This window comes from Cucurbita pepo, chromosome LG16 (genome assembly GCF_002806865.2).
Source record: "Cucurbita pepo subsp. pepo cultivar mu-cu-16 chromosome LG16, ASM280686v2, whole genome shotgun sequence".
Taxonomy (NCBI): domain Eukaryota; kingdom Viridiplantae; phylum Streptophyta; class Magnoliopsida; order Cucurbitales; family Cucurbitaceae; genus Cucurbita; species Cucurbita pepo.
In genome coordinates this window covers 8,451,410-8,468,815 of record NC_036653.1, presented here as the reverse complement: position 1 = coordinate 8,468,815, position 17,406 = coordinate 8,451,410, and the positions used below count along the sequence as shown (strand labels likewise).

General features: G+C 37.4%; 5 protein-coding genes across 5 annotated transcripts; 1 reads left to right on the top strand and 4 right to left on the bottom strand.

The window, feature by feature from the left end:
- Positions 1-707: 707 nt before the first annotated feature.
- On the bottom strand, positions 708-2,498 carry LOC111777736 (peroxidase 2-like). The gene is made up of 4 exons (XM_023657451.1): positions 2,033-2,498; positions 1,730-1,918; positions 1,493-1,655; positions 708-1,419 (listed from the first exon to the last, which is right to left on the bottom strand). The coding sequence occupies exons 1-4, from the start codon at positions 2,219-2,221 to the stop codon at positions 983-985; spliced, it is 978 nt and encodes a 325-aa protein (XP_023513219.1). The 5' UTR covers positions 2,222-2,498; the 3' UTR covers positions 708-982.
- A 1,471-nt stretch (positions 2,499-3,969) lies between these two features.
- LOC111777641 (peroxidase 2-like) lies at positions 3,970-5,633 on the bottom strand. Its single transcript, XM_023657327.1, has 3 exons — positions 5,314-5,633; positions 5,033-5,224; positions 3,970-4,740 (listed from the first exon to the last, which is right to left on the bottom strand). Exons 1-3 carry the CDS (start codon positions 5,518-5,520, stop codon positions 4,150-4,152), a joined length of 990 nt encoding a protein of 329 aa, XP_023513095.1. The 5' UTR covers positions 5,521-5,633; the 3' UTR covers positions 3,970-4,149.
- A 1,304-nt stretch (positions 5,634-6,937) lies between these two features.
- On the bottom strand, positions 6,938-8,531 carry LOC111777089 (peroxidase 15-like). The gene is made up of 2 exons (XM_023656526.1): positions 8,262-8,531; positions 6,938-7,266 (listed from the first exon to the last, which is right to left on the bottom strand). The coding sequence occupies exons 1-2, from the start codon at positions 8,521-8,523 to the stop codon at positions 6,938-6,940; spliced, it is 591 nt and encodes a 196-aa protein (XP_023512294.1). The 5' UTR covers positions 8,524-8,531.
- Positions 8,532-8,545: 14 nt separating this feature from the next.
- LOC111777577 lies at positions 8,546-13,157 on the bottom strand. Its single transcript, XM_023657235.1, has 3 exons — positions 12,860-13,157; positions 10,629-10,705; positions 8,546-10,353 (listed from the first exon to the last, which is right to left on the bottom strand). The coding sequence occupies exons 2-3, from the start codon at positions 10,647-10,649 to the stop codon at positions 8,818-8,820; spliced, it is 1,557 nt and encodes a 518-aa protein (XP_023513003.1). The 5' UTR covers positions 10,650-10,705; positions 12,860-13,157; the 3' UTR covers positions 8,546-8,817.
- Positions 13,158-13,466: 309 nt separating this feature from the next.
- On the top strand, positions 13,467-17,402 carry LOC111777180 (probable plastid-lipid-associated protein 12, chloroplastic). Its single transcript, XM_023656640.1, has 11 exons — positions 13,467-13,799; positions 13,895-13,948; positions 14,506-14,580; positions 15,340-15,459; positions 15,536-15,727; positions 15,837-15,920; positions 16,015-16,107; positions 16,489-16,542; positions 16,668-16,744; positions 16,902-17,009; positions 17,090-17,402. The coding sequence occupies exons 1-11, from the start codon at positions 13,548-13,550 to the stop codon at positions 17,175-17,177; spliced, it is 1,197 nt and encodes a 398-aa protein (XP_023512408.1). The 5' UTR covers positions 13,467-13,547; the 3' UTR covers positions 17,178-17,402.
- Positions 17,403-17,406: the final 4 nt, after the last annotated feature.

Genomic DNA, 17,406 nt, shown 5'->3' with positions numbered 1-17,406 from the left:
ATTATAAATTTAGCTGACGTGATATGTTTTCAAACTTATGAAAAATGAATGAAACCACGTGGGTGGTATTGGTTGGTTCATGCATCCTCCGATGTCTTTGTTCCTTGTTTATTTGTTTATTATTAATATTATATATTATAAAGTAAACAATGTGAAGTTTCTATATCCTCAGGCGGCCACGTTGTATTAAATTCAAACATAAAGAAAAAGAAGGTATTATATTATAATATAATAAAGAAAGAGATTAGGGAAATAAAGCAAGGTGGTCCGATAATTAACTTTATTCCAACTTGGCCTGAAAGCAGAGTTAGCAAGCTCTCAGAAGGGCTTTCCCTCGATAATTATATCATTTACTTTACTCTCATTATTTTCCCCTTTGTATTACTATTATTACTATTTTTCTTTAATTTCATTTATTATTAAATGCCAAGAAATACATTATCAAACTCAAAACAGAAATTAAAAGTTTGAAAATGTGAAATCAGAGGAAATAATTGAAAGCGTGGGGGTGGAGAATTCTATTTTTGCACATATAATTGAAATCCAAAATCCCATATTCTATTTTATCCGTTTTCAAATAAAATACATTGTTAGATAAGCTTATTTATTAACTAACAAAAATGAAAATAATAAATAGATAGTGATTGAGAATTAGAATATTAATTGATACAGGATAATTATTAAAAATACTAATTTATCAAAAATAGTTGGTGGCAAAAGAAGATATCCATTTTGTGATGTTCCTTCCACACACACACACACACACAAGTGAAGCATATTATATCCAGAACTGGGATGAACATGATAATAACTACTACAAACATACTCTCCAATCATCCAATCCTATCTCTAAAGATGCAACCCTTCCCTTCAAAAACCACACATGTTCCCTCCAGAAATGGAAAATATTATATCCAGAACCTTCAAAACACGACCATGGAAGTTCTGAATTTATTGTGGCACACAAGCAAGAGGCGTAAAATTACATAACATCATGCCCTGCTTCACCTCCCAACTCATTCACCCTCCTGCAGTTTCTTCTGATTTCCCCTTGGTTTCCAGTTAAGGGCCTAATGTTTCCCATCTTAATCATGGACACCCGAAATTGTCTAAAGAAGGTTCCTTCTCGGGACCCAAGACGGTTCACAATTTCAATTGTGTCGGCGCCAGGAGTGGAGAACAGCACTTGGTCACTCGTGAGAAGCCCTCGATTGGCTTGAAGGTTGGTGTAGTAGTTTTTGTCAAATGTGTCCGGTGTGGTTGGATCGAAATTCACTCGCGTCTCTCCATCTGTACAAGCTCGCTCCAGCTCCTGCCTGTACGCTGGGTCCAGTGTCGGATCTGGCTGCCCACTCCCATTGAAGTTGGAGAAACGCCCGCTGAAGAACATGCATCTCGACCGACCGAACGTATGCGCCCCTGAATTTAGAAACCCCACTACGTTAATCAATCCAAATTGGTGTTCTTCATCCTAATGCTCCAGAAAAATTACCAGATAGAGCAACAAGATCAGTGGAATCCAGCCCAAGGGCTTCGAACTTGTTTTTGAGTGGCTCAAGAGTTTCGAACGGACTTGGGAGTTCGTCGGCCCCTGTTCTATTGGCTGTTCTGCTATCTCTTCTTCCGAATAAAACTCTCCAGCTGGGCCCACCTTGCTAAAAACAGAAACCACCCCAATTTTAATATTTTCTTATTAATTTTGAAGCTTGGAGTGGGAATTAGTTATTACCACGTCCACAGATTGTTTAGCGGCCAGAGCTAGGACGTCGGCGCAAGATACGACGCCGGGACATTCGCTTTCAACGGCGGCTTTGATGGCGTCGACAATCTCGAGTCCTTGGATTCCTAAATTTCCTAGTCCGTTGAGTTCACTGTCGATGCCGGGAGCATCCTCTAGCAAAACAGAGGCATCGCAGCCCTGCAAAATCAGCCCCATTGTAAGAACACGGAGACAAAATGTTAAAAGGGGAGACAAAATGTTAAAAGGGGAAACAAAAAAAAAGTAATGAAGGATTTGAGTAAGAGTAAGTACTTGGACGAAGCAGTCATGGAAATGGAAGCGGATGAGCTTAGCCCCGGCACGGATGTCGGTTTCAATAGCCCTCTTGACCTCTTGGCGGACAATGTTAGGGAGACGAGGACAAGTTTGGTCGTAGAAGGTCTCGGTGAGTTGGGCATAAGAGGCTCCAAATAAAAGAGCCAGAAAGAAAAGCAAGGCCATTTTTCTCTTGTTTGGAGGAGATGGGTTTGGATTGGTAATGAAACGTAACACAAATGGAGAGTGGTTTTATAGAAAAGATTGGAGATACTTTGTTGATTAATCATAATTTTGAATGAATAGAAGTAAAGCAGGAAAAGGAAAAGGAGTTTGGATTCGGGATGAGTGACCATGGAAACTGGACGACCAACCTCACAGAATCTTAAATGAAGCGGAAGATGCTTTTGATTATAGAAGCATCCCAAGTTTGAATGCGTTGTTTTGTTTTCTGAAAGGGAATAGTTTTTGTAGAAGAGAGAGCATATTCTGGAGTCCCCACCCACGTGATAAGAACCACAAACTAAACCCCGCCTAAGGATTTATTCGTGTTTATTTACAATAAATAGTTAGGGATGGGAGAACCAAAGTCCTTGTTGGGTGGTCCCCACCTCGGGTTTCCAATTCCTCGTCAATAACCTAAAATATAAACTACAATCAATTAGGTGATGTCTTATCTTTTATTTTCGGACAAACACGACAATAGCAACAAATAATAATAAATAATCAAATCTAAAGGTTTACTTTATTTTTTATTTCATCTTTTGCTTTTTATATTAAATCAAACTAACCATAATGAAATAAGGTAACAATTAAACTGGTAGTTGATACTTTGAGTATCATCTCAGCTTCGTTTTAATTTTGATTATATAGTTTTAATTTGAAGTTTGCATTTGGTCCAGCTTTTAACATTGAGTCTCTAATATTCCAGCACAAAACACAAGTGTCATTATTGTTTAAACATATATCATAAGTTTTCATTTGANAAGGTTAATTTTGGGATAATTTGAGAGATTTATTAGATTTGATTGGTTGATTGGTTGATTGATTGATCTTGAGCCTTAGCCATCGCTATCCGAATAATTGAAGACAAGCCGAGGAGGGCTGCTTTGTGTTGCCTGTTGGGTTGGGTAAGGTTGGGAGTGGGGCACCCAATTTAATTTGATATTAATTTGATATTAATATCACTTTCCATAACTCATCCTTTAACTATAATAGTATTGCTTAAAGAGTTTTTATTTCTCAAACTTTAATCTTTAAATTCAGTTAAATTATTCTTAAGGTTTTAAGTTGTAAATGTCACGCCTTTAAAGAATGATTTTAACGAATCAACTTATAATATGACAGTGGAAGGATTTGAGATTGCTTTTGGAAGGTATAAATAAGAATATAGAATATTTTAATTTAAAATATATGATGTGTTGGAAAAAAAAAAATTGAATATTAGCTGTAAAGGCCCAAGATCACCGCTTACCAATATTGTTGTTTTTTTAGACTTCTTCTCAAGGTGTTTAAAACGCTTCTCCAATCGATATGAGATCTTCACAATCCACCGATGTGTTAGAAAAAAAAAAGAATGCTTCATTATCCTATGTATTATCTTAGAGTCAACCCTCCTTTGGGCCTAGCTTACTTGCTGACACTTGTTTCCTTCTTCAATTAATGTGGGACCCCTCCAATCTACCCCTTTCGCGGCCCAACGTCCTTGTTGACACACCGTCTCGTGTCTACCCACTTTCGGGGATCAATTTCTTCGCTGGCACATTGCTCGGTGTCTGGGCTCCAATACTGTTTGTAATAGTCCAAGCTCACCACTAGTAGATATTATCCTATATTGGCTTTCTCTCCAAGTTTTTAAAATGTGGGGAGGTTTCTTACTGTTATCATCGTTAGTTTACGATGGGTTGATAGTAATTAAATTGATACATGAGTCATGAGTGGGCAATAGAGATGTGTTAATACTTTTGTGAGTCACTAATCTCTTAGGTGGAACACTAAACTTAAAAGTTAAACCACAATCCTTTCCAGTTTAGACACACACGACAACAGAAATAAAAACAAAGTGGAAGCTTTGTTCTTAGGGACAGACAAAATCTAAGACGAGGAACATCAAGTTACATAATGTCATAGGCCTTCACCGGGTTGACCCTCCTACAGTTTTGTCTGATTTCTGATCTGATGCCGGGGGGCGGCTTCAGATTCCCCATTTTGATCATGGATTTCACAAATTGGGTAAAGAAGGCAACCTCGTTAGCGGCGAAATTTTTGACGATGGCCTTGGTATCAGCCTTGGGGGTGGAGAAGAGCTCTTGGTCACTTTGGAGAAGCCCCTTCAGGTTTATGAGATTGGTATAGTAGGCTTTGTCGAATTTGGTTGGCGTTATGGGGTCGAAATTCACTCGTGTTTGTTGGGTCGTACAGAGCCGTCGAAGCTGCTCCCTGTAAACAGGGTTTAGCGTTGGGTCGGGTATTCCGGTGTTGTTGAAGTTGTCGAAGCGACCGGTGAAGAAGAAACATCTCGCTCGCCCGAACGTGTGTGCTCCTGATAGAGCCACAAGATCCGTAGAATCAAGCCCCTGTGCCGCAAACTTGCGTTTGAGCCCGACTAGAGTTTCGGAGGGACCAGGAAGGTTTGAGGTTCCGGTTCTATTGGCTATCCTGCTGTCTTTTCTTCCCAGCGGAACTACCCAAATTGGCCCTCCCGACTGCAATCAATTGTTAGTTAACATTAATTAACCACAAAGACACAGAGATTTGTGAGGAAATGGCTAAGATGTCAAATTGGCCCTCCCGACTGCAATCAATTGTTATTACCATACCGTAAGTTAACATTAATTAACCACAAAGACACCACCGGTAAGTATTGATTAATTACCAAGAAAACAGAGATTTGTGAGGAAATGGCTAAGATGTCAAATTGGCCCTCCCGACTGCAATCAATTGTTAGTTAACATTAATTAACCACAAAGACACCACCGGTAAGTATTGATTAATTACCAAGAAAACAGAGATTTGTGAGGAAATGGCTAAGATGTCGGCGCAGGAAACAACGCCTGGGCAAGCGCTTTCAACCGCTGATTTAATGTTGTCCACGATGTCCAGCCCTTGGATCCCACCGTTTGGTGGTCCGTTTAATTCGCTATCGATGACGCCCGGCACGTCCTCCAATAGCACAGACCCATCACACCCCTGCACACGACCAGACAAATCCATATGTATATGTATATATCATCCATGCATGTATTCAATTCTAAGGTAGAAATGTAAAATTAAATTACATTGACGAAGCAATCATGAAAATGGAGGCGAATGAGCTTGGCAGCTGCTCGGTCGTCAGTTTGTAGAGCTTGGGCAACCACGTTGGCAACAACGAAAGGCAGCTGAGGGCATGTTTTGGCGTGGAAGAAAGGGCTAAGGTGGGCGTGAGAAGCTCGTAGCATCAAAGCCGCCACAACAAGGAAGGGTGCGAGTTTAGTGGGAGCCATGTTTGAGAAGAAGTGGGTTTTGGGTTTGTGAAGAAGCTGTGCGATGGGAAGTTGCTTTTATACACACCCATGAGCTTCTAATACATACAAGTTGCGATTAATAATAAACCAACCATACCGTATTAAATATCAAAATTTGGGTTATATTCATCTATCTCTCCATTAAATCATTTCTGAGTTCATATACTTTATGGACATCACATGACATTGTGCACATATCAGCATTCATATACTTTAAATTACAAGCTTGTCGTGTGATTTACATTTATATATACCCAAATTTATGTTTTTTTCTTTCAATTTTATAAAAACACCCTTATCCACACGAGAGAAGACTTTGGTGCTTATATTTTATAAAAATAAAAATTTGGGAATTTCGAATAAACTAGGACATATTATTGATAGTTGTAAATAAAAACTGAAGAGTGTCGTGTATAGAATGTTCCTGTCATGTTTGTTCAAAACGTGTTGTCAATACAGGAATGTATAACCTATCACCAAAATCATATCCCAAAATGTATTAGGGGATGTAACTAGCTGTTAATTCTTCATATTCTAGTTATATGCTATTAAAATTGTTGTTGTTTGCCTACTCAAAGCTTATAATATTGTTTTTTATTTTTATTTTTTATTTTTTTATTTTTTAATTTCAACTTATTTTCTTGCTCACAATTGCTAAAACATTTCTCGATGGAGAGCGTGGAAGAAAGGTGAAGGCTGCCACGAAAGATCCAAGAAGGTGCATAGGTTGCTTCTTTTTCCCACTAATTTTTTTTTTAAAAAATATTTTAGTTTGTTGGTTTTCAATTTATTTTAATATGATATGTTCAAACAATTTAATTTAACTTAATATATTTCATCTCCATTACAAATTTGACTTTCATAATTTAGTGTAATTTTAAATTCATTTCATACGTATCAAATTTACTATTAATTTCATGATTTAAATTTATTCTAAATTTGAGTTCAAATTATAAGAATAAATTAGGACTTTTAAATTTATTAGACAAAATTTATAATCTAACATTTAGTTTATATTGATCTTTCAATCATTATTTATAATAACGTGGTTTGTCATTCAAATACATCACCATGATATAAATATATCCTTCATTTTAAAATATAAAAAATATTAAGAGTTACAGTAATGTTTATCCATATTAGATTGTTTAAATAAGATGATAGTTAGTTGGAGTTGATTGATATATTTTAAAAATATTATTTTTTTTATTATTATAAATAATTAAATAGATGAAAATTTTACTTAAAAATACATCAATACAAAGATTACATTTGTATATGATACATATTAGAATCGTTTGTGGATCTAATTTCTTGAATGTCATAAACTTACATGGAGATGGAGAACACGCGCCTACAATTTAACCTAATTTCTCCCGCGGGTGCAATTAAAGGTTCAAGCGAATTGAGCAAAGAAGTCAGACTGATTGGTGGCAAAACGGTTGACGGCGGCGATGGTTTCGGCCCCTTCGGTGGAGAAGAGCTCTTGATCAGATTGGAGAAGACCTCGATTGCCGACCAAATCGGTGTAATATGCGTTGTCGAAATCGTCCGGCGAGGCGACGTCAGGTGCGATACGGTTGTTTCCGTCGCCGGTGGGACAAGCGATGATGAGTGCGTCCCGATATGTGGGGTCAAGGGTTGGGTCGGGACTTGCAGTGCCATTGAAATTGCTTAGCCGCCCGCTGAAGAATACGCATGTTGACCTACCGAACGTATGCGCTCCTAGTTTTTATAACGGACAACCTCAATAATCAATATACTTCGAAATAAGGCTCTTTATTTACAACACAATTTTGGGCATCCTCCTCTGTTGACCAATTTTTCATTTTCATCCTTTATTTTCTATAAAAAGAAATATTTATTTGGATAGTTGGCAATTATTGTTCAAAAATGAAATAATTTGCATAAATTTATACCCTTGACCTATTCAATTGATGAAAATAAGGAAATAAAAGGATGATAAATTTGTCTTGTTTTGTTTACCATATTAGATAGAAAATAATATTATTTTTACTTTTAAAAAGTTCAAAAATTAGAATATACATGGGTTCAAAATGAGAGTGTATTAGGACCAAAATATTGGGAAGTTTAAGATTGAAATGATATTAAAAAATTAATGGTTGTTGTGTTTTATGCTTAATTTGGCTCTACTAAATTAAGAATCAATTGCCTAGAAATGTGTATATGCATCATTTGACAATGATATGATATCTACCCAATTGTTTAGCAATTGGTCCTATAATTACCCCAATCATTTCTATCTTCATCGTTATTTTATATCTATTTTATACTAATCTTTTCTAAAATATATTATTTTTTAGTTAAATAAATAAAAGAGCAAAATTGCAGAAGGTTGGTGTGAACTTGAATAAAAACAAATACATAGTTGGTCTGAACTTTGGATTCATTCATTTTATAATAATTACAAAAAATGGCTGAATTAAATTGCAGAAAACCATACATTAATACCTAACCTAAGTTTGTCAGTTCTAAAGTAATTGAATCATGTCTGCTGGCCAAAATATTAAAACAAATGAAACATTTTGGATTACTCATGGAACTGCTCCCTTTGAAATCAAACATGAGTGGATTGACCTTATTTATTTATTTTAATGTCATACAACTTTGTTCTTACTCTACCTCTCTTCTTCGGTTAGTATACTTAAAACGTGTAAATTGATTTTAAGGAGAGTGAAAATTAAAGTGGGTAATCTTACTTGTAGGTGCCCAATATGTGCTACCATTGAGTGGGGGAATCCTTTTGTGGTGCTTTGAGCTGCATCGCTTGAGAACAGAATTTGGGTTGAGCAAGTTCTTGTGGTAATGGTTGTCATATAGATCAGTAGAGTTTCTGTCGATAACAGTGGACTTGTTTGTTGCCGTCGTCGATGAGAGGCCACAAAGCATGCAGAACCAAGGATCGAACACAAAAGCCTTGAGAGTTGAACTAAAGAAGAAGCAGAGTTGATTAAGAAACATCAGCCGTTTCCAACGAGAAAGATTATAATGAAAACATCACTCAGAAATATGTAACAAGAAGCTGAAACACTGACGATAGAATTCCAAGAAAACGCCTCTTCAGGGAAGTGGCTTACATTTACAAAAAATTAATCACTTGCGCAACCACTTCTCTCGAAGGAGTGGCTTCCATTTACACAACACTAGCCACTTATGCAAGCACTTCTCTCAAAGTAGGCCTATAGTTAACAACAGTCATTTCCTGACACAGAATTCTCCGTTGATTCTTCACACCCTTCCTTTACATCTATAACTCTATTCTGCTCTATTCTGCTCTTCTTCATCATTGGCCACGGTTTCGTTTCCAATCCCCGAATCCGAGTGCAAAGTATTACCCAGTTTTTCATCCATGTCCTCGCATTCATTGACCTTCCCCGAAACAAGTTGACCCTTCATTTCTTCATCTTTTGCTACACTGACTTCCGGAAGGTGTTCATCTGATTCCTTCACCATTTCATCATTCACTGTCAATTTCTCATCAACCACTTTCCCTTTTGTAAAATCTTCCCCTACACATTTTTCCCCACCCTCAATCTCTAAGACTTCTTCATCGTCCTCCTTAGAATCAATATCAACATCTTGGTTTGGTGTAATTTCAGATACATACTCCATCTCCAACCCTCCATCACTTTCATTCTCAGATACGTTCTCCACTACCTCCTCATTCACATCGTCAATAGCTGGGTTTTGTCCTTCAAGAAGTTGCAACTTCCTCCTCAAGTCAACAAGCTCTCTCTCCATAAGAAAAAGTCTCTCCTTCAGTGTCAAGTTCTCCTCCTCCAACTGAGCTATATGGCTATCCTGATCATCGACCCTATTTTCCAAACAGTTATTATACTCTACTCCATAGTTCTGGTATATCATTTCAAATCGACTCAAGTCATGGTCCAATCTACGTTCTACCTCCAGATGTTCCTCTACATCACTATCACTCGACCCGCCACCACCGTCCTCTTCCTCCTCCTCCTGCACTTCCGCCCTATTCTCAGACCCTCGAAGCCTTATCAACCCTTTCATTGATCCATAACCATCAACACCCCATTCCTCCTTGGCCATATCACCCAACGCCTCCCTTGAAGGGGAGAACATTGGAGTAGGAAGCACAGTTGGTGTTACAGGACTAGGGGACACAAGCGAAGCGATCCCACCAGACTTCTTTGCACGAATTATAAAAGACGTGGTATTTCGAGGCGCATAAGGTGCAAACCTGTTACCAAACTTCTTTTTTGAGTAAAATTTTCGAGCTCTTATACGATTTTGAGACTGCAGCTCTTGAAGACTTGGAGGTTGATATCCTCCAGCATTATTTGGACCACTTATGGAACCCGGTAAAGGTTTTTCCATTCTCCTATTGTTTATCCTTTTGTCACTAATGCCTTTTCCCTTCCAATTGCCTCGCCCTGACCTCGATTGTTTCATATTTCCATAGTTAGGCTTAGGGAAGTTGCGGTACTTCTTGTTAGGATCCAAAGGGGCCTGCGGGTGTGCCCATACCTTATAATTGCTACTCATCATAGGCGGCAGAGAGTGACCCATGATCATTTGGGACTGCTGCATGGCCTGAGGCTGCGGCAAAATATTTGCCTGGTTGATGGCCTGAGACTGAGACATTATCTGAGAATGGTTCATGAGCTGGCTTTGGTTCAGAAACGGAGGTTGATTAATGACCTGTGGCTGGTTCATGACTTGAGACTGATTGATTACGTGAGGATGGTTTGCCATCTGCGGATGGCTCATACTAATCATTTCTGTATCATATCTTAAATGAAGATTTGTGATCTTCGGTCTATCCTGTAAAAAAAATGGAAAGGCAGTTAGGAAATCGTTTTGCATGACTTTCTCTACGAAAAAAAAGTTTAAGTTAATATTAAAATTTTATTTCCTTTTTCTTTTCAAATTTGCTACGACTTAAATTAGTTTTACCTTAAAAAATCATGGATTTATTTTAAAACAAGTTGGAACTGGTGATTTTAGAACTCCAAGTCATTCAACTATAATTCTTAAAACAATTCTCAAGAGAAAAGCATGAATTTGTTTATCATCAAACAAACAACTCAAAATAGTACCTGTTCATCGTCCTCTCCCATGGGTATAGGGTAAATGCGTAAACAATTTCAGATACAATCAAAAGAAGCAGAACAATCTGAAATCAAGAGAAGGCAATTAAAAAGTTAAACCATATAATTTGAGTAAACTACTCCACATACAAAAATATAAAAGAAATTACCAAATGAAAATAAAAAGTAACAAACAGGACAAGAGGGCAAAATAGAAGAAACAAACTCCAAAGTAGTGGTTCTAAATAGAGAAAATTTAACCGAGGGTTTGAAATGGGGAAGGAAAGAATTTTAGAGAGAGGATCAGCATCCAACCCTTGCAGATAACGGAGAGCGAAGGAAACACGAGGACTGTTAAAACATGTGCCATTACCTCCTCTGTTCTAAGCTCTCACTTGGTAATCAGCACATTAGGAAGTGGTTTTCCTGTCAATTGAACTAGAGCACCTCTCTAGTTTCAAAGGCCACCTTATGCATACTAAGTAGCGAATTAAATATTTAGTAAAAAAAATTGCTTTCCCAACACTTGAATTTTTTACAAACTTTATTGATATGAAGATTTCATTTTTTTAACCTGATCGGTGTAGTTTGAGCTACAATTGTTTAGCCACCAAAATATCACTTCGAAGAAGTAAACACTCCGTTTTGATCATCACATGTAAGAGCAAATATATCTACTATGGATAGTTAAAAATACAGGGCGTGACCTACTTACATTTGGCTCTTCAAATACCCAATAACAAAGCTAAAATTTCTTAGCTTCCTATTTTCGGTAAGAAGTGGTGCTACTGAAGTCTTCTCTCAAAAAAAAAAAAAAAAAAAAAAATTGCAACAAAGAAGTTGTGGGTTCCGCAACTTATCACAATTTGAAATATGAAACAATATAATTGTTAACCATAATTTGACAGAAATTGAATCCATTGGACGAGTGAGAGTTCCTGGTTTCATTTGAGAAAAGAGAAACACTTCAACTCATGCTCAAGTTGTTTGTATCATTCGAGTGCATAACTTTTTAAAATCCTCTTTATAAGTGACATTTGAAGGTTTGAGCTATATTGTTCAAGACAGAGGGAGAGAGAGAGAGAGAGAGATTTATGATAAACCGAACTAACTGACCATACATCATTTTGGTCTCTAGATTCTTCCCGCTTATTTGTGAAATCCCAATCAAGAGACTTGCCCTCTTCTTCCCCTTTGAATAAGGAGCTTTTTGCAGCTTTATGGAAGTCCAAAAGTACAAAGAGAATCAATATACTCTTGTGGATTATTATAAACAGTAGTCTACTTCTATTCAAAGGAAACTTCCATTCAACTATCTCATGCTTTCGGTTTGCTCTCTTTGTTCGTTGGATGGTGATGATCTCAATCAGGTATTATTCAGATGTTCTTATCCTATGCGTGACACCTGTGGCTTTCTTGGAAACGAAAACTACAAAACATCTACACTGAGATTATTTTGGAAACAAAAACCAAAAGGTCATCTGAAAATTTTGAGCTTGGGGGGATCTTCACATTTTCTAGCATAAAAAACCTTTGGAGCTTGATTTAAAGCGACAGTGTAATTATTTGAGGTTTCGTGGCGATTATGTTTGTGAGGCAAAAAGTGAAGGAGAAGAGTAAAAGCTATGATTAGAAGTAGCAGTAAAGCTGAAATGTAAGAACACCGTTTTAAATATGTTTTATTTGATAGAACGATCTTGAATCCGGTGCACTAGGAGTGTGGAGAAGGAACATAATCACTGAAGGATTTAGAAAAAGACATTAAAGTTGTGCCAAATTGAGATCGGAAGAGGACTGAAAAAGGAATTTGGAAACTTAAATTGCCACTAGTTTCCCTCAAACTCTGTCTAATCTGATTAGAATAAACTTTGAAATAAATAGCAGATTCAAGTTCGAACGGGAGAACAAAATCCACTAATTAATTGATCAATCGATGAACTGGATGTTATGTAGGAAGATGTCGAAAGTAACTAGGAGTGGACTGAGAGAATCTATCGATCTCACACTGGCNAAAAAAAAAAAAAAAAAAAAAAAAAGGCAAGGAAAAAAGAAGGAGAAATGAAAAAAAGCACCGAAGAAATATACAGTCGATCCACACATAGTTCAATAAGCCAGAAATCAGAACCGAATAAAAAACAAAATCAGGCGAAAAACAATCACAATCAGAAATGCAAGATGAACTATATTAAGCGACTAAAGAAGGAGAAAACCTGTTAAAGCAAACCTAGTAGATTACTAACCTCGGACCAGCAAGAAACGGTGGCCGGAAACGCGTCAGGAGTGGAATGTCCTTGAAGATGATGTTGAGAAGGAAACGATCTAGGGCTGAGAATTGTGTTCTTAAGTTGGGGGCAATTTTGGTATTTTCAGAGGTTAATAGAGCTTGAGAGACCGCGTCTAGGCAACGAAAGGGCGCGCGTGTAAACTAAATTTAGGGGCAATTTTAGGGGTAATTTTGGTATTTCGTCTCAATCGTCGGTTTGTAGCGGTTGAGATAGAAGAAAGGGCTCAGCTGGGCGCGGGAGGTTTACAGCGTCAAAGCTACCGACCACAACAAAAGTAGCAAGTTTTGAGAAAATTTCTACTACTGTATGTATGTATATATAAAAAAATTAATAATAATTACGTGTCAAATGCGGAATTAAAAAATGTATATACTCATATCTTAATTATTTTTGGATTTTTTTAAGGACAAGATTTCAACTCAAATTATCTCTTCTCTTCCAAAGAAGAAAAAAAGAAGAAAAAAAAAAGAAAAAAAAGATAGGTAGTGGTCCACGTGTCGGAACGCTATTGATCCACCTCAGACAAATGCAAATCGATAATCAGTCGTTTAACACTGCCACCACTACCACTCAGCTTCTTCTCCAAAGATAACCAAAAATCTGAGCCGTAATTCAGGTTGCTCTGTTCTTTCCTTCCAGACAAATGGCTCTTAAAGCTAATGCCATAGCGCCGACATATCTTCACCGGTCATTTTTCAGTCCACAAGCTCCATCTCTCCCTCCGATCAAACGGTACCATCGCTATAACACACATATTCGTCTCCGTTGCCGATCTTCTCTTGTCGATGAGCAGCAGAAAGAAGTCGTCTCGTTTTCTGAACCCGAAAACTCTCTCATTGAGGCTCTCATTGGTGTCCAAGGTCGAGGCCGTTCTGTTTCTTCTCAGCAGCTCAGCGTAAGTTTTGTGCCCTTCTCTTCATTCTTTTTTGCGGTGTTTATTTCAGTCCAGATTCAGAGTTTGAACTTCTTTTAATCGACTGATTTCTTCAGAATGTCGAGCGGGCCGTGAGTGTTCTGGAAGGTTTGGAAGGCGTGCGAGATCCGGTAATCCGGTTGGCTTTCCCTATCACTTCTCAACAGTTTTGTTATTAACTGCACAATCAACAGTACTGTCAACTGATTTTCTTAGTTAATTGGTGGGTAAGAAAGGGAACTATAGGTAGAAGGGCAGGGTGACTGACTATTACCTCCCTCTGTTAAATACCCTCTCGTTTGAGCTTTGGAATATGAAGGAATTGGCTTTCATGGCGGATGTTGGAGTATCTCTGATACTTGAACCCCCATAATGCCAGGCGTTCTTATTACGCTCTGGTTACATCTTCACTCGGCATATTCTACAAGTTTATTTGTATGTCAGTACAGTCTTCTTAAGAAATTCGTATGCTTCAAAGTCCTGTTTTAATTAGTCAATGTTAAAGCAGCAACTTGTAACATTATGTGGTAATCCGGAGATTTCTGTCCGCCATATAGAGATTTAGAAATTTGTCCTTGGTATTATATCTTCAACATGCATGAAAATTAATCAAGATAACTGGCCTCTATTTTGCAAGTTTTACGTTTTGTCTTTGTCAATCCTCTCTTCTCTATTTCATTGCCTGCAGACGAACTCTAGCTTAATTGAAGGACGTTGGCAGCTGGTGTTCACAACTAGACCTGGAACAGCGTCCATAATACAGGTTCAATTTGAATTCTTTATAACGTGCTCCAACAATAGCAATTGCCTTCTCTCATGTTATGATCGTGTACCTAAACTATTATTAAATCATAGTTCAGAAGTTGGATTCCAAATTTCTTTCAGCATTTTGATTAAAATTAGGTGAAAAGTCCGCTGAAAGCTAATCAATTAAAATATCAAATATGATTATTTCATCCATTTACTGTGACTATCTCCCTGAGCCATAGACAACGAAAAAGATGGTGATTATCTCGTCGTTGAAAAAATTAGTGCAGGACAGAAACAAGGACCCTAAATGGGCACACTTTTTTTCTAGCTTTGCTTGCTTTCCTCATATGTGGGACATTCTCCCTATCTGTAAGCAAAAGATACTTAGGACCCTAGAAAGGATTTTTTTGGACCTTTCGAGAATAGAAAACATCTGAGATTTTTACTTTGAGATCTATCCTGATCTAAAGGAATTCTAGAATTCTTGGAAGCCACGGAAAACAGTCCTTTAAGGTATTTGTTTACAATTTTTAAGATAAATCTTGAAAGGACTAATATATATTAAATTCTTTTAGTTAGTGTTCTTTTTTAACAAAGGATTTTGAAAACGTTTTATTGCATTACCTCAGTCACTAATTATTAGAAATTAATTGCAAATTCTGATAAGATTGCGCGGAACGAAGATATAATCAGTTTGCAATTAAGTGCAAACTTTGAAGCAATGATATGGACAAAAGATAGTAAAATTCTGAAATCGATTTTTTTCCTTCAGAGAACATTTGTTGGAGTTGATTTCTTCAGTGTGTTTCAAGAGATTTTTCTACGGACAAACGACCCACGGGTCTCCAACATTGTTAAATTCTCTGATGCAATCGGAGAGCTGAAAGTTGAGGTATGTTTTTATATCTTTTAATAAACGGATATCAATCTCAAGTATCTTGCTTTCTAATGTTATTCTCTCCTTGTAGGCGGCTGCATCAGTGAAAGATGGCAAACGCATCCTTTTCCAATTTGACAAAGCAGCATTTTCTTTCAAGTTCTTGCCTTTTAAGGTTCCATATCCTGTACCATTCAGACTTCTTGGAGATGAAGCAAAGGGCTGGTTGGACACCACATATTTATCTCCCTCTGGGAACCTCCGCATCTCAAGAGGAAACAAGGTAAATTAGTTCACTTTCCTCGGTTACTCGAACATGTCTCACATACTTGAAACTTCTTGAGTTGCTTTGGCAATTGCTAAGGACATAGAGAACCATTGTAATAGTGTAGGGCACCACGTTTGTGTTGCAAAAGCAAACGGAAGCAAGGCAAAACTTGCTGCTAGCAATTTCTGCAGGTAAACGAGTCGAAGAGGTAAGCCCACTTTCCACATACACTCATCATAGAGAATAATCAAATTCATTATATTCTCGTCCGGCTGATTTCTCGAGTACTTGAACTACTACAGGCAATTGATAAGCTCATCTCTGAATATCGGAATGAAAATAAACTTCAACAGGAGCTTCTCGAGGGAGACTGGAATATGTTATGGAGTTCACAGGTAGTCTATGCTGTCATATTTCCGTATGCTGAACCAAAGAAAATAGATTACCAAATTATCAGTTAAAGGAAAGGGTGGTACAAAGTGGACAGCCTGAATAAGTATTTGAATTAAGTATAAGACCTTATCCATTAAGGCTGTGTGCCGTAAGTGTCGAGGGGTAGTGGTTCTAGTTCTAACATACTTAAAGATGAGTATCAGCAGGTTATAGTCTCCACAAAAAATTGTCATAATTTTGGAACGCACTTAGCTGCATATCCCCCTCTAGAAGCAACATTTTATATGATTTCATCTAGCTACCCTTAACCTTTGTTGCAATGGACGATTTACCTATTGTTCCGTTTCATAAGAAGCCACTTCTCCAATTACTGTAAATTGCAGATGGAAACAGATAGTTGGATAGAGAATGCTGCAAATGGTCTCATGGGGATGCAGGTAGAGTAAACATGATAGCAATCACTGAATTATACTTTGATGATTTATTAACCTTTATTTATCAAGTAAACTAATCATAACCTTTTACTAGTCACATGCATAAAGTACACTTACTACCTCGACAGATAATCAAGAACGGACAAATGAAATTTCGAGTGGATATGTTGCTTGGAATGAGATTTTCCATGACCGGTACTTTTGTGTAAGTTCCCCAATCATATAGTTTATGTAATTGCGTAGCAAAGCTCTCAGAAATCGTTTGGAAGAACAGAATCCGACTGGCAAATACATAACATGATATGTTGCCAATTGTTATCGGGTTTTTCGATTTGCCATAGACATGGGTTTTTATGCGGCAGGAAATCTGCGGACGACACGTACGATGTTTCAATGGATGATGCTGCAATTATTGGAGGTCCTTTTGGATATCCCGTGGAAATGGAGAGCCGGTTTAAGCTCCAACTTCTGTAAGATATCTCTATATTTGGTTGTTCTTTTATTCAACGGTGGTATTACACAGTTGATTAACTTGGCAGATTATTTTCAGATACAACGATGGGAAGATAAGAATCACACGAGGATACAATAACATCTTATTTGTTCATCTACGGGTCGGCGAACCAAAGCAGGTGTAGGAAGATTTGTGGAAAAGAGGAGGCCCTTGAGGTGAGAAATCCATGTATAGAAGTAAGATGGTACCTTAGCGTCTTAACAATATATAATCATCAAATTGAAGTTATACAAAACCCCAAATCATTTCGAAGACTCTATTTCCCTCGAGTTTTTGTTGGTTAGTCAAGGAAAAAATCATATTCAATCTGTGAATGAATCTCATCCCAAGATTCGAGTTTTAGTTCTAATTTT